This window comes from Neolamprologus multifasciatus, chromosome 5 (assembly GCF_963576455.1).
Source record: "Neolamprologus multifasciatus chromosome 5, fNeoMul1.2, whole genome shotgun sequence".
Taxonomy (NCBI): Eukaryota; Metazoa; Chordata; class Actinopteri; order Cichliformes; family Cichlidae; genus Neolamprologus; species Neolamprologus multifasciatus.
Genome location: NC_140443.1, coordinates 3,039,892 through 3,062,842, shown reverse-complemented (window position 1 = coordinate 3,062,842; position 22,951 = coordinate 3,039,892). Strand labels below are relative to the sequence as shown.

The window sequence follows — 22,951 nt, the reverse complement described above, 5'->3', positions numbered from 1 at the left end:
GATCTCATTTGCCATTTGCCAAGATTTTATTTTGTAAGGACACTTCCTGTTATGTTGCTGAGATTATGCCAGAAGGTTCCAGGAAAGCTGATGCTCTGACTGTGGTTATTGCCCATCGTGCTGATAAAAAGCGTCACACAAAGTGAGGCATCTGACTGGATATTTTTGATGATTACACTATAATACTTAGGGCTGACAACTGATTAAAATATATAATTGCAATTATTTGACAGATTAATTTTTTTTGTTTTAAAAAATTTCTTTAATTATTATATTATATATATTATATATATATATTATATAATATTATTAATTTAATAAAAAATGCTTGAATGAGAAAGTAAATTAAGCAAGTTGTATAAAATGCTTTGAGTGCTCAGGAAGAGTAAAAAAAATAGTCCATGTATGTTTTTCATTATTGCAACTTTATACGCATGTATGTTTTCTCATTAGTGTAACAATACAATACATAACACATACTATAAAGAATATTCTGTAAAAGGTATTGCATGCTTATAAAACCTGCTAGAAGTACACTTGAGCTTATGCTTGTCATTACTTTTCTTTCTTTGCACTGAGACAGTTGTTCAAGCAGAAAAGCATTTTGATATTTTTAGATGACAGGGCTGCTTATTTCTTCTGAAAAACATGCCCAGACAGTCAAAACAACCTCTCACATCACATAGATGTGGCACCTGTTGCCAAGTACTTATGTGCAAAGTGCAAACTATCTCACTGTGTGCTGTTTCATGTTTGGACCACTGCTGGGATAGTCTTCTGTGTAAATAGATGGCTCTGGCCTGTATTGCTGCTCTTCATCAGATCAAGCTATGGCTGAAAGCTTGTTGCTTGTACATTGGTCCAGACATCTCTGTTGAAAGCTGTCCAGCATGGACTCCCTTTGACGAGTGGGAGGAAAGTTCTTCACATCACCAAGTGATATTCTAGGCTCTGTGCACCACAGTGATAACTCTGTTCACATCTGCAGTGGTCTTGTTGAGAGAACCATGTGGCAGAGCTTAAAAGCTGAAGTAGCACTTGATTTTCTTAATCATGCATCTAAGAATTAGAGGCATTAAAAGGAATTTTAAAAGGCTTCATTACTGAGTTAACTTTGATAGTCCTAAGTATACAGTGTGTGTGTATGTGTGTGTGTGTGTGAGAGAGAGAGAGAGAGAGAGAGAGAGAGAGAATATGAGATGCAGTGTTTGCTCTGGTACATTGTGTTGGTAAAGGTCACAAATTATTGTGTGGAGTTTTAAAGCTAACATGACATGATTTTTTTTCTGTCAATAGAGCAGATCAAAAGTCTGAAAACAACACAAACACTGCGCAGTCACATATTCATGGGAATTGACGAATTTTGCAGTTCTGATTACATTATCAATATCACTTATTGATTTGATTCTTTATTGAGTCTCATTGGCTGATTGTCACCACCATTTCTAAGCAGCATATTGAAGAAGAGATTCACTTTTAATGTGTATGTATAATATAATACAGATACATAAAAAATACACTCCAAAAACAGAATTATTACAAATAAATTATTACAAAATATTAATAAAAACTATAAAAATGGAGGCAACTTTGCCTGTGGTAGAATGTATGAAAAAATCTTTATTGCAGATGCTAATTTTACTAATTCAATAAGACTAATTTTGTGTTGTAAGATTTATGAGTTTCATGCTTTCATAGTGGTCCTTGGGAGAGCTTGACATTTTTATCAGGTGGTACACACTGTAAAAAGTTTGAGAAACACTGATAAGTGTATGTGTGCTTCTGGAAAACATTTAAAGCTGCAGTACAGAATCTTTGAAACAAGCTTAAAACATTTTTAGAATATAAACAGAGCATCTGCTTCTCTTTACATCTCCTCACTCCACCAGGGCTGTTTGGCACTGATAGTGCGCAAATGTGATGTACGTACTGCGGCAGTCATACAGACAACTAGATGGCCCAAAGGTTGGCCTACCTATTGGCTGAGGTTTTAGTAGAGTTGTGGCTGAACCACATAAAAATATATTATTAATTTTAATCTCCCCGATCAATTACAATGTTATGTTGGAATGTTGTTAAAGAGGGTCAAAAATGTTTCAACCCAGTTTGTTTTGCAGATTCTGTATAACAGCTTTAATATAGGGAGGACACAACTTCCTGATTATGTGAGTAAAATTTGTTTTTTTTCTCTTTGTCAGTTTAACAGTTTCTGCCTGTCACTGTTCCCGGTCTGTTTTCTTACCTGGTTCTTCCTGATCTTGTACTTTCTCCTCACGTTCCCTCTTTCCTCTCTCCCTCTTTGGACTGACAATCATACACAAATAGATTGTATTCAATTAGATGAAAAAATGCATTAATATGAAAAAATACTATTAAGATCACTAATGAAAAGTTTTCTCTCAGTGTACTTTCAACCAAAAGGCAAATAACCAAACCACATGAACATCTAATAAAAGATATAAATATTGAAACACTGATCCAACATTATTCTTGATTGACGATCATTTGATTTTAAACTTTTACCCGAATGTGGCTTCTTTTTTTGAAAAAACTTCCTTATATCCATTATGAACCTGGCTGTCTCTCTGTAGACACACACACACACACACACACACACACACACACACACACACACACACACACACACAAACATACATCCAGTCCAGCTAGTTAGTACCTTGGGTGTGATATCGGTACATGCACATATGACAAAATAAGCAGCTTCTCTCATTCCATTTCAAACAGGACAGTGGTAACAACAGCAGGCTACGGACAATTTTAAGTTTTAGATTTTAAATAGGCCAAATAAATTTCAATGGGAGCAACAGGACGATCAAATGTCGCTGATTTTACTACAGAGCAGGACGGATTGTAGGGTAGCAAACATCTTCGGAAAACACGTTTTCAACACTGCAGGTTACCTGGGTGTAGGGGTGTGTATTGGCAAGAATCTGGCGATATAATATTTATCATAATGCAGGGTAGACGATACGATATATTGCGATACTAAAAGCCAGACGATATTTGTGTTTAGTAGGACTGAATTTAATTAGGAAAACTCACAGTAAACAGTCCAAACTGTTAAATGCTTGACATGAGCTATCTGAAACAAAAACACTCTCTCTCTGTAGCTGTGGCTACAACTGTAGCTGCCTGCACCAGTGTGTGAATGTGAGAGTGAATGAATAGTGGAATTGTACAGCGCTTTGGGTGCCTTGAAAAGCGCTATATAAATCCAATCCATTATTATTATATCAAGTATTTTTTTAACATGAAAAAGCAACACTGAGGTCGAACTTGCTAAATACTATGATTGTAAAATACTTATCCAAAAATTGCTCTATGGAGCATCAAAACAAAGCACTTTTTATGTGACCTTAACATAAACAAATATAAATCAAAAATGAAATTGCTTGAAGAATCCATCCAAGTAAACATTAACAAACAATGTAAAGTGCTATTAAAATTAAGTGTTAATAAAATAAAGTACAGCTCTGCACTGTCGATCAATGGAACACTTTTAGTAAAACCTGAAAAAGGGAATTTACTCATCTAAATAAAAGTGCTTATGAGAGTCAACCAAAATGTCAAACATTCTCATATCAAAGATTTTACATGTTATAGTGTTTTTTCAGTGGTTATTTTTTAATTTCCAGATTTTTGTGCAGGAATACAAGCTGATCGACATGGTCAGCTCTCAGGACACTTCTCGGTGCATTTACTATGTCTCCTGCAGAGGAGAAAAGTCTCTCTGCAGAGACACTTGTTCCAGGAACGCATAGGAAACTCCTTGCTACTTTGGATAGCTGAGGGTATTCCTGTTCATGGTCCTTCCACCAACTGAGAGGATTTCCTGTGAGAGGCAAAGGGGTCTCATCTCTATACCTCTTGATCTCAGCTGCAGCAACATCATGTTCTGATTTTGGTGCAGTATTGTCACTAGTAGAGGCAAACGTAGCTCCAAGCAAGTCCACCAATGCACATGAGGTCCTCTGTCTCTTTAGGGGTGGCCGAGGGATGGAGTCAAAGCTGTCTTTGATATGTGGATGATGAGCCTCCTCTGTGGCATTCTCCTCCTCCACCTGTTTGTCAGTCTCCTTATTCTTTTGCTTCTGAAAAACATTAAATTCAAATAGTAATAATGTCAGAAAGTCAAAATTCAAATCCAAGATTCACCCTGTTCTGCACTAATATTTGATGACAACTGTCAATATGCTTTTTTAAAAAAAAAAAAAAAAAAAAAAAAACTTTATTCACTTGCTTATAACTTCAGTTGAATTTTTCCAAATAAATTCATTCATTTATTTACTTACATTTTTTTCCTTATTTATCACAGCCACCTCAGTGTCCAACAGTCTGGAATAGGTCTCACTGGTCTCCGCTTCCAGACAGGAAGGGCAGGTCCTTACTGAGGATCAACAGCTGCCATCCATAGTGTCTCCCTCTCATTTACATATCTCTTTCCCAGATCTTCTGCTATGGCAGTCTTAATGTCCCTTACTGTCGGTGTATCATCAACACTTTCTTGTGCACCAATCACAAGCTTTGCATGAATAGGAGCAATGATGTACAGGGTTGGCATGCTATCCTCTGACATCACCAGGGTGGCGTCCTTCATAGGCTTGAGTGCCCTGACAACTTCTTCTGCACATGTGATGTCAGACTCACTTAATGTGAAAATTTCTTTTTCACTCTTCCTAACTTCTGCAGAAAGAAGAGCCGCACAGATGGCTGGTTGCTGTTCTAAAAATCGTTCTATCATATCATAGGAGCTGTTCCATCTTATAATTACGTCCATGATCAACCTGTGAGCTGGTATCTGAAGGAGGCGCTGTTTCTGCTTCGCATGTCAAAGCAACTGTCTCTGCCAAGCTGAGGGAGCAAAGCTGCTTTGACTTTGTGGTACAACTTTGGCAGAGCAATGTCCGTGATGTGTTGACGGGAAGGAACGGTGTAACAGGGCTCCAGCATTTTAATCATATTCCGAAATCCTTTATTCTGCACAACACTCAGAGGGCTCATGTCTTTAGAAATAAAAACAAGTACTGACTGCGTTATTTTTGTTGCACAAGTTGAAGTTGCTGGTCGTTTCGAAAAGTTAACTTCTTCAATTGTCTGTTGAGCGGGATCACCTCATTTCATTTTAAAATTAGCATTTGACGCTATGTCGCTATGGTGTCTAGATATGTGTGTTCGTAATTTTACCAGAATATTTGACTCTGGCAGTGCAGATTTTAAGACTGCATAGCTCTTGTCATAGTCTTTACTGCCTTCTTTTGTCCTAAATCCAAAATAAGTTCACACATCAGATTCGAAAGCTGCTGGGGCCGGCTGTATCCTCTCCTCTTTAGTCATCAGTTAGCTAGCACAATTGGCCACACATCCACTGTTCTGCTTCTTTGGTTTTGGCAAACTAGACGCTTCTACAGTTATTGCGAGACCTCGATAACTGTAGAAGACCTTGATAAAACTGATTTTGAATATCAATTCAGTATCATTGCACGAAATTTCACAATATTTCGGTGTATCGATATTTTCTTGCATCCCTACCTGGGTGTAATGGTTTTCAGCTAAAAAGAAACATGGTCTGACTCCTACCTAACTATATAAAGAGTAACTGAAGGTTAAATGCAGCTGAAATGTCCTGTTTTAAGCCAGCTGCGTCTCAGCCACCATCGCTCTGGCAGAAAGGGCGCTAGAGCCAGAGCAGGAGAGAGCCGAGCTGGAACAAACCCTTTTGTTGTTAGAATATTACGTCTCAACCAAGTACTGTATGGTTTTTAGATTTTTAGTGGTGTGTCACACAAACAGCAAATATTCTCAAAAAAAGTAAGAAATCTTTGGGAATGCTTTGATTCGTTTTGGGGGTGCTTCAGCTGTGTGTTGGTAGAAGGGAGAGGCATTTCTGTAACAGCTCATGTGGATGCAGTAATATTAGCAAAAATCAATATTCAGAGAGAGTCCTCTTTAATGGACCTTACACTGACTTCTGTAAACGGAAATGTAGTACATGAAGTAAAGGTGAGCTATTACACTGATTTCCAGCTCCATACTTGATTCACTCACACTGTGCAGTGAGGCGTGGACTACAGAGGAACAATGTGAAGAGGAGCTAAAGCAAAAAACTGCGACGTTTGCGATTTCATGTTGTGACTGTTTTTCTTTTTTGTTGAACTTGGATTGGTTTTTGTTGTTCATGATTAATAAAAATAAATAAAAAATAAGCGTGAACTTTCTTCTGGTTAGCTGTCCCTGACTCATACCTGACTTTTCCTTCTGTCCTCATCAATCTATATGAAAACACACTGTTTAATTAATGTTTTGTCTTTCAGGGACACCTGTGACCAGAGTGACGGTGAAAGAAGATGCTGATGCCATTTTACCCTGCTCCCTCAGCACCAATGTGAACATTGAGTCAATGCTGTTTGACTGGAAGAAAGAGGGAAAGCAGGTGTTCATATACAATAATGGCACACATCATAACAATGACTTTGAAGATCAGTCTGTGGAGTTCAAAGGTCGAGTCTCACATTTTCCAGAAGAGCTGAAGCATGGCAACGCCTCCATAAAAATAACAGACACTAGGCTAGAGGACAAAGGAAACTATATCTGTATTTTTCCAAAAAGTCAGTCCGGTGATATAAGATTCCACATTGAGCTTGCTGTTGGTGAGTGCTGTTATGAATCAGGTGATTACTTACAGATGAAACAGCCAGCATGCACATCTGGCAGGGTCTCAGCCCCACAGCACACCTGCAATGATATTTGCAATATCTAATGAAAAAAACTGAGACCTTCCCATGTTCATGCTGCTCCTGCACCTGTCTACTTATCTAACCTCTGAGGTGCCCTCAGATCCATTCAGTCTTCACTAAACAAAATAAATCTCTGTGAATGCAACTGTAAAAGGTGAATGAAAAAATTCTGACTTCACCTGAAATTTCAGACCGACAGCTGTTCAAATTGTTTTCTGATTGTGTCATAACACATCCACCACCATAAACCAGCCTTTTGTATAATATACATAAGGACATTTATGGATTATGTGACTTTGCCTTCCTTTTTTAGTTAGGGATTATAACAATATGTCTAATATAGTAGGTTAACACTCCTGAATTTCTTTTCTCGAGTTTGAACTGACTGCCTATTGATGAGACCACAGTCACCTCTAATATTTGTGCTTTTTTCCCTTTCAGAGTCCGTATTAACTCGTTAGAGCCTCTCACAGGCATGTGCACTTCTGCATGTCTGTAACTACCAGAATAAACTTTTTAATAATTTCCAAACCATAAATAGCTCATACCTGCCTGTTTGATCACTGTGAAGTAAAATCTGTGATCTTTAATGTGGTCTGTTAGTTTTACCTTTAGCTCTAACACAGATCATTTGTTTGAGGATTATACAGGAAATGACTGAAGCCTTGATATTTTTAGCCCTTTACTTCAAATGTTAAATACAGTTAATCAGTCATTATAAGGGCTAAGAGGCTAAAACTTGCAGGCTATCCTCTTCATTTTGTCTACAATAAATGTACCAAATTTCAGGATGACATATAGAAGTAGCTCTAAGATATTACAGTTTAGTTCAAAGTGCAAAGCAGAACATGTCCAATCAATTACCTTAAAACGCCACAACAATCTCTCCAAAGTTAACAAATAATAAGGATTAATTTTATTTTTTGCTGTTCAAATATGTTTACGTTTACGTTCGTAAATGCTAAACTACAAAAACCATCTGCTAAATAACGAAAATAATAATTAAGTATTTTTAATAGGGTCTTTTTCGACAGATAAAATTGGTTTTCTATAATTTATTTTCGTTCAATTGAAACAGCGAGGTTAACTACATTAACTTCCATATGTGGTCAGACAGGTAATTTTTCCAGATTCAAAAGGAGAGTGGTTTCACTGCGTTAACTTTCTATCGGTTGATGATAGCTGTCAATCAAACAGCCATGTGATTGGCGTAAAGATTAGTTTTTCTGTTTGACTGATTAGAATAACGGTCTCGTGGGCGCGTCGCTTCTGGTCGGCGGAAGATACTGATAGGTTATTGGTGTTCGTGAGGGTTTAAGGATTTCAGCGATACCAAACTTGACTGGTGAAGTAATCTTACAATTCCTTAAAACTGGCTTTAAAATCCCAGTTTTGTTAGTTTGCTTAGCTCCGATAAAACTTTTTGATAGAATCATTTCATTTTTTTCAGGTTGTTTTTACTTCCGCTTGAACTGAAACGAGCTGAAGTTAATCTGTGGGGTTTTTTTTTCTTTAAACAACCCCATGTTTGTCTTTTAAACTCTGTTTTTAGTCCAATAAACGACTTTTTAATGGTGATGCTAATAGCTAGAATGAACGTCACGAACTATTTACTGCCGTAAATTAAGACGTTGGTGTTTTTAAGTCGTAATCCTTCACTGGGGTTCATGAATCTACTGAAAGATAAATATCTGAGCTTTAAAACGACGTATAACGTCTCCGTGTCTATGTTGTCCATGTCATGAAAATATACAGTATGTTTATTTATTAATATTTCCATGCAAACCCGGGTCGCATACAACCTCTGCGTTTTAAAAAGTTAAAGGTCCGAAACATCGCAGGTGAGTCATGCTTGTTGACGTCACTGATATTTGCCTCCTCGTGTGTATACGTGAACTCATTACAAGTTATTCAACTGAGTAGAAAACTACCTTATGAGCTACATAAAGTATCTTATCCCTCTCAGTGTAATTAAAAAAAAAAAATACAGTTCTAGTTATATGTTTTAAGAGAAGTGTGGATTTGTTTTGGAGATTGCATTTTTTTTGCTGATATTTTCTGTAACCTCTACAGTTGTTCAAATATTTATTTATATTTGTATTTATGACAATTATAAACAGCACTGAAATCCTTCCTAAGCTATTTTTTTCTGTTGACTGCTTCTCTTAGCTTCCACCAATGTTGTTAGCAAACTTGCTCAAATAAATAAATTGTGATCGGTGAAAAGCTCAGCCTATCATCGATAGTTGATATATTTGTCCAATCGCACAACCTTAGTCCAAACCTTTTCTCTATATAAATGTCTGCATGTGAGTCTAAAATATTGTTGAGTAAAAACTCTGAGTTGAGATAGTACTCTTTTCTTTGTTTTCAAACATCAAAAAGAACTGATTTACTGCCATTTTTATTTTACAATATTTCTATTATGTGTTTACATTCTTATTATATTCTTATACAATGTATTATGTGTTCACAGGTGCAGCTCCAGAGCCTTCTGTCACAAATCTTGATCAAACAAATGACTGGGCGGTCCTTAAGTGTGATGTTAAAGGTGCTTACCCCAAACCTACAGTCGAGTGGTGGAACAGTAACAATCAAACCATTCCTTCAGAGGAGCCGCAGGTCTCTAAAAAAGGAGAGCGCTTTTATGTCACCCTCAAAACTACTGTGAAAAAGACTGACCGCTATCACTGTGTCACCACACAGAAGGAAATCTGGCATCAGGCACATACGGAAATCAATGTGCATTTGAATGGTGAGTGAAATTTTAATCTTAAAATGTTTTAAGAAAAAAGTGTTTTTCAAAAATGTGAATATGTGCACAGACTGAATGCAAAAAATTATGTCAGCACAGCAACAAAAAACTAAATAATGAAACGATAAAGACATGCAGTCAGATGTCTGGAAAATTTTTCTCAGGTGAAAAAGTAGAGCTGTGTGATAAAACACTCCAGCAGACAGATTCACTGGAGCCGAAGCAAAATGTAACTCGTAGCCACGATCACCCCAGTTGTCGTTCTTGTGCTCAAAGACTCACAACTACAGTGAGCTCAGAGGTGTTATTCTGAGTGAGCTTCTCCGAATAGGTAGATATCTTCAGCGTCTTCGATCGACAGTCCCGCCAGGTTCAAATCCACAATCTGGCTAGTTTGCACTGGTTTACCTGTCAATATAAGTGTAAATGGTTGTTTGTGATAAACTTGTGAGTTGTCCAGGGTGTACCCTGCCTTGTAACCTATCACTTCAGGGTTATTTCCCAGCCCCCCTGCAACCAGGATAAAGATAGGAGGATGGTAGTTGTTGTAGATTCATTTGGGGGCAGGGATAGCTCAGTAGATAGAGTGGTCGCCCCATGATTAGAAGGTTGGGGGTTCGACTCCACTGAACAGCTACCCCTGAGTAAGGTACTGTTCTACACACTGCTCCCCGGGTGCTGCATTGGTGGCTGCCAACTGCTTCACTGGGTGAATGGGTTAAATGCAGAGGAGTAATTTCCCTACGGGAAAAAGTTATTGAATAGTGTTAAAATAAAATTGTGAAGGATTAAAATATTCCAAGAGCTCAACTTACTTCATCTAAACATGTTTTATGAACACAAAATGCACATGTTTATTGAATAGGAAAAAGTTGTGTTGATTTAACTCAATTGTTTAAGTTTCTGCCAAAGCAAAACATTTGTGTGCAACCAATGTCCACTATTGAATCAAGTAAATCCAACATGACCTTTTTTTCAGTGCACTGTCATGACGTTCTGATGGCAAAAGCAAAAAAAAACGTTCCTTTTTGAACGTGGTCGAACTGCATAAGCACGGTCTCTCACAGTGCGCCATCGCTGCTGAGGTGGGATACAGTAAGACAGTCATTTGGAATTTGAACCCAAATTAAGGTCATTAGTGGTGCCGACTGCAACAAACAGCATCTGAGACTGAAGGGCTTCAAAAACAAATTATCTGATGAGAAAAAAATGTTTTGTTTTTGAAGCCCTTCAGTCTCAGATGGCGTTTGCTGCATGTAAACTTGATAGTCCTGATGGTTTCCAACGCTACTGGCATGACAAGCAGATCCCACCTGAGATGTTGTCTACGCGCCACAGTGGAGGGGGCGCCATAATGCTCTGGGGTGCTTTTTCCTTCAGCAGAACAATGGAGCTTCAGGAGGTGCAGGGGTGTCAAAAGGCTGCTGGTTATGTCCAGATGATGCAGAGAGCATCCCTCATGACTGAGGGCCCTCGTCTGGGTGATAGGGACTGGGTTTTTTAACAGGACAATGCTACATTACACAATGCCCGTAGGACAAGGGACTTCGTTCAGGAGAATAACATCACTCTTTTAGACCATCCTGCATCTTTCCCTGATCTAAATCCACCTGAGAATGGACAACAGTTCCAAACAGTAGATGCCCTTTGTGTGGCAGCCTTCACCACTTGGAGAAATGTTCCCACTCACCTCATGGAAACGCTTGCATAAAGTGATCAACAATAACAGTGGACTTATTCATTACTGAGTTCAAGTTTGGAACTTTGATTTCTGTTTTGGGGGTTTACCCATGTTTTTTTGAGGTGTGGTCCTAAACTTTTGATCAGCTGTAAAACAGCCTGTTTCAGTTTAAGCATTGTTTTTAATAAATTTCATGCTCAAAAAATGTTTTGCATGTTGAAGCTCTACTTGGAACCTTGTTAAGATCCAACCATGCTAAATATGATTTTTTTTTTTTTTTTTTTTTTTGCCATTTTTCAAATAGTCTTGAACTTTTGATCAGGACTGTACAACCTAAAAATAACAATTTGTTTTGTTACCATACCACAGTGGACTAACAAGTGCAGTCTGTGTTCAGACAAGTTTTGGGCAATAAAAAAAGTAGCTTATATGTAACCTCCTTTATTTGTTGATGAAAACAAACAAACTGAAATGAAGCGTGATGCATTGGGATATTGAATTGCATCGTTGACATGAAAATTGCAATTGAATTGAAATTCAAGTAGGGCTGGGTACCTAAATATGATACCTTTTTATTACTGACTGAAAACATTCAGTAGGTTTCAATACAGAAAAAAAAAATTTTTTTGGCTAAAATGTCTGTAGTTTTCTAATTAAATCTCTGTTACTGAGCCTCACAGGTTCTTCTCTTCTGCTGCATCACATGCCAGCAGTGGCTTCGCACATGCATGATTCATTTGCAGTCTGGATGCAGTGGGGTAAAAATCATCTGTTCCATCTTCCACTCTGTCACCAATTATGAGAGGCAACAGACTTAAAAAGTTCCAGTTTTGTATTAACTGTCCTGAGAGTTTGTTTGAGGACTGACCTCACACGGCTTTGAAGAGCCGTGTGAACACATCATATGTATACATGTATACATTATATGTATACATGTATACATTATATGTATACATGTATACATATAATGTATACATGTATACATATAATGTATACATGTATACATATAATGTATACATGTATACATTATATGTATACATGTATACATATAATGTATACATGTATACATCATATGTATACATGTATACATATGATGTATACATGTATACATCATATGTATACATATATACATTATATGTATACATGTATACATTATATGTATACATGTATACATATAATGTATACATGTATACATTATATGTATACATGTATACATATGATTACAAATTATTTGTGCCAGTAAAAAAAGTATTTGTCTGCACAAGACAGAGGAGAACAACACAGGGATAAACCTGCAGGCCTGATAACAGGAGGTGTGTCACTCCTCTGGTTTTCTACCTGGTGACAGTCTTTACATTGCACTCTGCCTTTGTGACATTCATTAGTGCCCTCACTGACACACAAAAATAAACAACGACAACACTAACTGTACACTCCACGCTAAAAGTCACAAATCTCATCTCAAAACTCACTATCTCTCTCTCTCTCACTCGTTTGCTCTGTGTCGCTGCCATCACTCCCAAAACTTCCCCCTCTTCCTAAATAACCAAATCCCACATGTTGACTTTTTTTAAATTGGTTGGCATGGTAAAAATTTCCACTAACAGGAAAGAGGTGGTTTTTTTAATCTTTCTTTACTGTTTTCGCGCTGCCCCTAGAAAATGTTTTTTCTTTTTTCAAAGTGACGATGGTATTTAGAAAAAAGCATGTATATATATATAATGATATATATATATATATATATATATATATATATATATATATATATATATATATATATATATATCATTATATATATATATATATATATATATCATTATATATATATATATATATATAATGATATATATATAATGATATATATATATATATATATATATATATATATATATATATATACCTAATAAATATATATATATATATATATATATATATATATATATATATATATATATATATATATATATACCTAATAAATATATATATATATATATATATATATATATATATATATATATATATATATATATATATATATATGTTGTCATTTTATTGATTCCAAAACCTTTAGAACTAATTATTGGAACTCAAATTGGCTTGGTAAGCTCAGTGACCCCTGGCCTACATGCACAGGTGAATCCAATAATGAGAAAGAGTATTTAAGGGGGTCAATTGTAAGTTTCCCTCCTCTTTTAATTTTCTCTGAAGAGTAGCAACATGGTGGTCTCAAAACAACTCTCAAAGAAAACCACCTGCTACCTACAGTAAAATATGGTGGTGGTTCCATCATGCTGTGGGGCTGTGTGGCCAGTGCAGGGACTGGGAATCTTGTCAAAGTTGAGGGAAACATGGATTCCACTCAGTATCAGCACATTCTGGAGACTAATGTCCAGGAATCAGTGACAAAGCTGAAGCTGCACCGGGGCTGGATCTTTCAACAAGACAACGACCCGAAACACTGCTCAAAATCCACAAAGGCTTTCATGCAGAGGAACAAGTACAACGTTCTGGAACGGCAATCTCAGCCCAGACCTGAATATTATTGAAAATCTGTGGTGTGAGTTAAAGAGAGCTGTCCATGCTCGGAAGCCATCAAACCTGAATGAACTAGAGATGTTTTGTAAAGAGGAATGGTCCAAAATACCTTCAACCACAATCCAGACCTTAATTGGAACCTACAGGAAGTGTTTAGAGGCTGCAGAAGGCGGATCTACTAAATATTGATTTCATTTCTTTTTTTTTTGTGTGTGTGGTGCCCAAATTTATGCACCTGCCTGATTTTGTTTAAACAATTATTGCACGCTTTCTGTAAATCCAATAAACGTCATTTCACTTCTCAAATATCACTGTGTGTGTGTAATTTTTTTATTGTAACAACCAGCGATTTATACAGGAAAATAATGACTATTAACAAGGTTGCCCAAACTTTTGCATCCCACTGTAAAAGCAGAGCAATAAAAACATTTTCTTAGAATTAATTTTAAGGAATGGAGGTTCAGCAAGAGGAAAGGAGTCTCTGAGCAACAGCACAAAGATTCAAACATCCTTCTGATGGAGGAAGCTCCAGCATCATCATCCTCACTGGTCATAGCAGAAACCAGCCTGGTAGCTGTGGAGACGTGCAGGAGAAAACAGGAAGTTAGATCCATGTTGACATCACTGAGCTTGCTGTTGAAACCTGAGGTCTGCTCATGACATCCCTTCACAGGCTGAGGGTTACATCAGTGTTTTTTTTCTTCTGTTTCAGAGTTCCCTGTTGGATGGGTCATTGCTACTTTTGTCTTTTGTGTTCTTTTTGTGTTAGTTCTCCTGTATTTACTTACAACTAGAGTATGTAACTATATTAACGGTAAGTTTTGATAATGTGTTATTTCAACAATCATGATTAGCAGACAATAACAAATTATTTATCACATTCTTAAACATTTCCACATTTATTTTCAATAATTTTGTTTTCCTTCCTGCAGGATTACAAGCAGCCAGGGAATATGTTTAAAACAAGTCACAGCACCTCACCTTGACCATGACTCAACCTTTAAATGAGGTGTGTGTGTGTGTGTGTGCGTGCGTCTGTGTGTGGATGCACCTGAGCAGCATCTGCAATCATGCCTCGCTGGCTAAAAAGCCTGTGCTGACTGTTGTACTTGTTGTTGTTGGAATGTGTCAGGCTGTGAGCTGCGGAGCTGCAGCCGACTGAGAGTGTGACAGCAACTGAGTGTCAATAAAGATGAAAAGTGCTGAAGTGTGGTCGGGTCTGTCCTTACTGCCACAGAATTATTGTCTGAAGACCAAGAAAAATGCCCAACAGATTTATTTTCCCAAGTGGATGATTACATTTTTTGCTATACTGGTCACTTGATATTCATATACATTTTATTAGATTTTTATTAGAATTTTTTGATTTTGAGTCATTACAATCAGAACAGACCAGACCGTGGGTCAGAAAAGAAGAAAGAAGATAAGTTACAGTGAAGGTTGATAGAAGGAGAGGGAGGAAAAATAAGAGAAGAAGAGGGATAAAGAGTGAGGGAGAGAGAAAAAACACTGAAAATCTGCTTCATCACCTGCTGAAAAAAAACAAGCAAAAAACAATACAGCAGGGAAACCACATCGACAGCCAACACATGCATAAATAACAGTAAATAATATCTGTGAAGGTTCTCAGTCATCCAGGTCATGGTATTTTAAAGAGCTTGGAAAGAAAAGTGTCTGGACTTCTTTAAGTTGCTTGAAGACATTTTACCTCTCATCTGACAAGCTTTTTCAGTTCTAAGTCACATGAAGTCACATGATATGGTGGGGCTAGGTTTCAAAGCAGGTTCACCCGAAACCTTGGCCGATTGTGACCTACACCCGTTTTCACACCGTGGCTCGTGTGATTAGTTAGAGAATCACAGGGAGTTCCCCCCTAGGACTTAAATCTGGGACTCGCCACCATTTGACGTTAGAAATGGAGAAGTATTATTCGCTTGCTTATTACACACCAGTCTATCTGCAACTTTTCTTCACTTCGACAGCATCAGGTAATGTTCATATGTTGATTTGCGGTTTTCTTCCATTTTTGAGCTATAGTGGTCCCGCGCTATAACACGGTTCACCTTTCACGACATCACTGTTTTGCGGATTTTTTTGTGCAATTTTGCATGCTTTTATTTAACAGCGCATTGTGTCATGTGTACGGATTGGCTGTATACCATTGTCAATCAATCTCGTGTTGTGTCTCCTGTACTGTACAGAGTGCTTTCAGCTTGTAAAATTTACATAAATCTTCGATTGCTAGCAGTGTGACTCTGAAGTGCTGTACTGTATGTCTGTAAGTTTTCTCCCAACAAACACAACAATGTCAGTGAAACGTTTTGCACCGAAAAAGGCAGAAAAAGGTTCTTTATTCGTCACATGCATAGTTATACAGGTATAACACACAGTGAAATGTAACCTGACATGCTCCTCGACTTGTGCATATACATTAGGTCAGGGTTTGGCAACCTTTCTGATGATGAGTGCCATCTAAAATTTCCTCGGAAGTCAATTTGCCATGTAATTGCATTAGCAATAAATTGCAAAAAAATCGGCCCGGGCATTTTGACTAGAGAGCGGCCCAAACCCCAGCAGGTATTATAGGAAAAACCATAAAGCCTTTGAATGAAAACTAACGCTGCTGTGACAGTGATGTACAGTCTTGTTGGTATATGTATGATTTCTATACATTGTACATCAGATAAAAACTTTGGTTGTAAAATTCAGATAATTATTTAATAACAGCTAGACATTTTAAATGAGAATAAGAAAGAAAAGTATTTCTTTGTGCCCCGCTTTCCCTGTTAATGCCCAACCTGGCCCCCTGGCAAAACTTTGCTAGACACGCCCCTGCACAGTTACCAGCTGTCAGCTACTTAGAAAAGGATCCTGGTGTTATTTGTCTCTCAGAAACAGTTCATAACTTCCCTTCAACTCATTCATGTCACCTAAAAGGTAAACCTGTTTCTCCATCACCTGTTCAGCTCTGATGATTCAGTAAAAACATCTCCTGGTTTCATCTTCATGTTTCTCTCTCACCACCAGGGGTGGAAGCAACGAATTACAAATACTCACGTTACTGTAATTAGGTAGTTTTTTGGGTACTTGTACTTTTATGAGTAATTTTCAAGTGTGTAATTTTACTCATACTTGAGTACAACTTACACCATGTAATCTACTTCGCTACTTATAAAATCAAAAGTCGCTACTGAGTACGCCCACAATTTGAATTATTATTCAAACCTTTCATCTGCATTTTTGCAGCCAATAAGGCCGTGCAATCGCGACCACGCCGATTTAAGACATAAGCAAAGAATAAACTCCGCTGCAGCAGTATGGAACGCCAGGACTGCCATAATGAATTAATTAAATACACCATTAAATAATTAATTAAATGTGTCAATAATTAATTAAAATGGGAAATAATTAATTAAATAAATAGTTATGACACATGTAATTAATTAATTATTGACACATTTAATTAATTATTTATGTATTTCACATTTTAATTAATTATTGACACATTTAATTAATTATTTATTGACACATTTAATTAATTATTTATGTATTTCACATTTTAATTAATTATTGACACATTTAATTAATTATTTAATGATATATTTATTTATTTCATTTTGGCAGTCCTGGCGCCTGGCTCTCATCATGAAATAATTTTATCTGTCAACCTCACCCATCAAACGCAGGGGGCGGGGTTAACGCTGCCCATGCAGCTTCTCTAACATTTGATTGGTTGCCGTGCAAAGTAAGTCAAAACAGGTCGATCCTAGATAATCGATTGCTTGTGTAGACTTGGGGCAGCCAGGTATCCCAGAATGCATTTCAAATCACAGGCAGCAATGTTGGTGGTGTAGTTTTAAAATACCCCGTTTTTCTGTCACCAACTACACTTTTAACCGTGTTTTAGCCGCGAATGTCGCGTTGTAATCTTCACATGTCGGGTCAGGTTGTCAACCTTTGCAAACATGTTCTATACATGTTTGCAAAGGTGCTCAGATGTTTTCAGAGATTTCAGTAGCTCTGCTAACAGTCAGCATGCAGAGTGCACCGAGGGGGTTACGTTAACCGGTTTGTTTACATATTCCACTCTCCGTGTTCCACGTGTTGCATTCGCAGATTCTCATTTTCACCGAACGATCGTCTCTTTCCACCTGGTCTTGTGTCTCTGTGCTTCTGTAACATAAAGAACGAGCTGACATTTTTCTCACGAAACCAGCGATCAGCTCAACAGACCCTCAGTTTACCTGCATGCATCCTCCTCCTCACCTGTCAGCTGTTTAACACCTGCTGCTAATTCAAGAAACACGCCCACGTTATCTGGTGATAGTCACAGTTTAACTGGGCAGCCGGTGCTCGATATTACGCAACGTCAGCACATTTTTCTGCACAAGATAAGTAAATATAGTTTTTCCCGAGCGCAGAGCTGCTGGAGCTTGTTTCCCAACAGAGCACTTTATTGGCGAACCCACTTCATCAGCGGCTGATGTCCAATCACCGGCACAGCTTTGAAACCTCAGCTGAGTTTTAGCTCTCAGTGGTTAAACGCTGGACTTAATTCACTCAGGTTCTGTCTGTCGGGTCACGTTTACTTCGCTGTTTTATTTACAACTGAGCAAATCGGTTTGGCTGAGGTTAAAGTTACGTTTCATAACTGCACAGTTTTACAGACGTTTAATGGTTCACTGGCACATGTGTTAGACTGAACCATTCGCTTTTCTTTATCTGGTGTGTTTTGGATTTAACAGTAAATTTTGAGATTAAACTGACTTTTAAAATGTTTTTATACAAAGAGGAAAGAGAAGGCGCATTTCCACCGAGAGGAGCAGAGTTTCCAACTACATGTTCATAATGCAGACTGCAACCTGGACAGAAATATTATATCATCTGTTTTAATAGGTTTTCTAAGCACCAGCGATCTGTTAGAATTTTTAGAGTTTACTTAACTAAAAATAAATGAGGTTAACATATAATTTGTGTGATTTTTTTCTCTCTCTCTCTTTTTATTTATTTATTTATTTTTTTGCTTTTTCGGTCATGTTATGTTTAACTGTCAAAGGTTTGTTACAAACTATGAAACACATGGTGCAGACTTCTGGATGTTAGAAGAAAACTAATACTGCTAATAAGGCAGGAAGGTGTCCTTTAAAACTAAACATGTTAGTAGGACTTTAGTATTTATATCATAGTTTATGAAATAGCACGTGTATTTCAGTAATAGCCTACTGATTTCAGTGTAGTGGTGAACAGTCACACAGCTCACGTGGGTGTTATCTGTGATACTCCTTAACTATAATTTATCCAGGTTAACTTCAGTTAACTCTGAGCGGCTGGATCGACGGAGGTCAGACAACAATTTTACATGTATGATCTTAAAACAGGACACAGCCATTATCCGTCCTGGCCTCATATCAAATGTGAACGCAGACTGAGTCTATGTTTGACGATTGCTTTATATCTAATCTTCCTCTCAAACATTTAAACAGTCTGCAGCTGAGGGAATACAAACTCAAATTGTCGGAACAGGTTTGCTCGTTTCTTGCGTTCATTTGGTAATTTATTAAATGTATAACTGTTATAACTGCTGAGTCTCTTACGCTGATGAAAATGCAGAAAACACAGATCACGAACACCTGTTCAACCAATCGCTTTCATTCCACTTTGACAAACTGACGCGTTCATCTCTGTTACAGTGTTGCGTTAGACTGCTATATTTTTGTGTTCTTTATGCTGTAGATTTTCACGTCTCTGGAATAGTTGGCAGTACTAAGGATGCTTTTCTGTAAAATCATATTGATATGACCCGTGAATTATTCGTAGATGACAGTTAGATTAGTCAGCTGGGAAACTCTGTGTTACCTCAGAGAGCTGAAGATATCGTGGATATGCTGACCTCGCTCTGTGGTGTACAGGTCCATTTACCCTCATGATTAATATTCACAATAAAAATATTAGCCGAACATCATGAAGTCTGTATGTGTGTCATAGTTTCGAACAACCTTTGTACAGTTAAAGCCAGCAGTTACTACATGAGGAAACACCAACGTTATCTCTTTTATGCGTTTATACACAGGTCACACTGATTACTGAACAAAAACCCAAAGATCAGCTGTTAATCGAATTTATTTGCTCTCTCTCCTCCTTAAACATGTTTTTAATGTTAGTTATAATTCAGAATTATACTGAAACATGTATGACGAACATCAGGAAATAAAACCCTGATAAATATAACCTCAGTAAAAGAAGTCCGTGTCAGCGGGGGTTATTACAGCTGTGTACCGGGGCCTGAGCTTTGTCGGTGGTAATAACAGCTCGTTTGCTTGTGAGGCGAGCGGGTCTATCCACGCTTTGCCGTGAGACTGGGCAGACATCTCCGAAATCATCGAAGCACTTTTGCAAAGAGGCTCTATCTTGAGAAACCGACCAGACACATGAGGATTAAACCACTACATTCTCGGCTAAAAAAATATTAAAACTGTATTTGGTGACACACATAAACAGGGTTTTCAAAGTTCAGTTCTGTTAGTTTCCACATGCTGGTTGTTGTGTGCTAAAAACAATGGCCACCAGGCCAAAGCAATGGTTTTGAGTCGATCAGCGTTAACCCCGCCCCCTGCGTTTGATGGGTGAGGTTGACAGATAAAATTATTTCATGATGAGAGCCAGGCGCCAGGACTGCCAAAATGAAATAAATAAATATATCATTAAATAATTAATTAAATGTGTCAATAATTAATTAAAATGCGAAATACATAAATAATTAATTAAATGTGTCAATAATTAATTAATTAAATGTGTCAATAATTAATTAAATGTGTCAATAATTAATTAAAATGTGAAATACATAAATAATTAATTAAATGTGTCAATAATTAATTAATTACATGTGTCATAACTATTTATTTAATTAATTATTTCCCATTTTAATTAATTATTGACACATTTAATTAATTATTTAATGGTGTATTTAATTAATTCATTATGGCAGTCCTGGCGTTCCATACAGCAGCAGGCACAGGTGTCTAGAGGTGCTAAATGGTGGAGTATAAACTACTTTATAGACAGAAGATTTGGAGACAAAGAAGCCAAAATGGAGACAGAAGACAACACTGTCAACCGTGAACGGCGTGCCCGTGGCCGTACCTGGAGGAATTTTTCATGTACAATGGAAGAAAAGGAGACAGCGTCCAGATGCAGTGCAAACTTTGTTTGACCTCTACAGTCATTTCAGTTTACAAGACTAAAGCGTCTAATCTAAAAGAGGTTTTACAACTATACGTGTACGATATTGCTTTCTTATTTTTCATGTGTGTTAAGGTTATTAGTTTGGCTGAGATATTGTCACCGCCATTGGTTAGCCTGATATTAAAATAAGACGGAGCTAGCTAACGTACGTGTGTGTGTGCATGCATAATTGAGCTACAATTCGTAGGAATGTTTTAGCTTATTTGTCTGTGAAGGTTCTCAGTCATCCAGGTCATCGTAGTCAAAGGAGCTTGCCAAGAAAAGCATCTGGACTTCTTTAAGTTACTTGAAGACGTTTCACCTTCATCCGAGAAGCTTCTTCAGTTCTGAACTGAAGAAGCTTCTCGGATGAAGGTAAAACGTCTTCAAGTAACTTAAAGAAGTCCAGACGCTTTTCTTGGCAAGTTTTAGCTTATTATTTGGACAACCACCGTCATTACAATAAATTAAGTTTGTAGTCATTTAAAACTCACAGGCCTACAATCAGCTGCCCTGTATTTAAAAAAAAAGGCGAAAGTCCACAGCCACACCAAACAAGCTCTCAGCAAATACACAAGCCAAGTTACCAGACCTGATGTTGAGAGCTGCAAACAAACATGTTCCACAAGCAACTCTTGACAAGCTTGTCATCAATTTCATATGTGAGGGTCTACAGCCATTTGCAGTGGTAGAACAGCCATCTTTCAAAGAATTGGTTACCACATTACAACCTCAAGCCAAAGTCATCTCCAGACCCTCTGTCCGTGCCACAGGGTCTGGATATCATCAAGTGATAATCAATCTGTGAAGCTGCTGATCACATGAAGATGACTTTGGTTGCAGCATTGGATAAAGTCAAATTTGTTGCTACCACTACTGATTGTTGGTCAGCTCATCAGAAAAGTTGCCTTGGAGTCACATGCCATTGGATAGAGCAGTGGTTCCCAAACTTTTTTTGCTGGGCCCCCCTTGTTTTACAAGAAAAATGTTCGCGCCCCCCCTCGCGCACGCGCACGAACACATCCTCCAACCACACACACCCATATTTTGCTCCATTGCAGTTTATTTCACACCTCAAACATTTAGTAAACAATTAAGCAAATACAAGTAATCTGCAATAAATTACAGGTAGTAAGAAAATAAACTACTAAGTCTTTTACGCTACGTCCACACCTACACGGGTATTTTTGAAAACGCAGCTGTTTCGTCCACACGTAAATGGCGTTTCGAATCACCGAGAACGGAGATTTTTTAAAACTCCTTTTTTGCGTTTACGTGTGGACGAGGAATACAGAGTTCCTCACTCAACGTCAAAGGTATGTGCCTTTTTCACGTCACGCTGCGCGCCACGTTATTGTTTACATGACATGAATTGCAGATAGAGACGAAATACTGTTAATCTGACTATCTGCAGGTTTTACACGCTTACATATACACGCAGTTACTGTCTCTCCATTTAGAAAGGCAGAGGCGTCACGGTGTAATTATTTTACATGTAGTTGTTTTTTTTCCCTGTGTAATAATATTCAACATTGCTATCAATACATTTTTCAAAATAATCCCTATGCAAAATGGTTTCAAAAACATAAACAACTGTTGGATGCTGTTTGTCCGTGATTTGAACCGGAGGAACAAATTGTGGCAGGATCAGCCTGATATTATTTGTATCCCGCTGTAACTTTACTGTATAAAGAGCTAACATTTCCAAAATGTCAGGAGTAGTTAGTCATTACAACAAATGTTTGTGAACTACAAATCAAGAATGTGGGATCCTGTTTGTCCGTGATTTAAACAGCCCAGCGCTGCTCCCAACGAATGGAAAACCAATTCTGCAGGGAGACCTACCTCGGCACTTGTGCAGGTGAAACCAAAGGGAAGATTTGCTTCACCATATTTTCTAGTCTTTGGCTTAGAAGTTGGTTTGGAAACATATTCAGCGATGCTTCATCTCCTGCTTTGCGTTTGTGTGGGCGCCCGTGCTAGCAGTGTCCAAGTGTTGTTTTT

The 22,951-nt window shown here is 37.6% G+C and overlaps 1 protein-coding gene across 2 annotated transcripts in view; it reads left to right on the top strand.

Moving 5' to 3' along the window:
* Nucleotides 1-22,951, top strand: part of LOC146517793 (programmed cell death 1 ligand 1-like) — a 96,166-nt gene that overhangs the window by 51,136 nt on the left and 22,079 nt on the right. For both annotated transcript variants that reach the window (XM_085160423.1, XM_085160422.1), the window contains exons 2-3: nucleotides 6,333-6,668; nucleotides 9,232-9,510. In XM_085160423.1, the coding sequence (XP_085016549.1) occupies nucleotides 6,333-6,668; nucleotides 9,232-9,510 (615 nt within the window). The remainder of the gene's footprint in view (nucleotides 1-6,332; nucleotides 6,669-9,231; nucleotides 9,511-22,951) is intronic.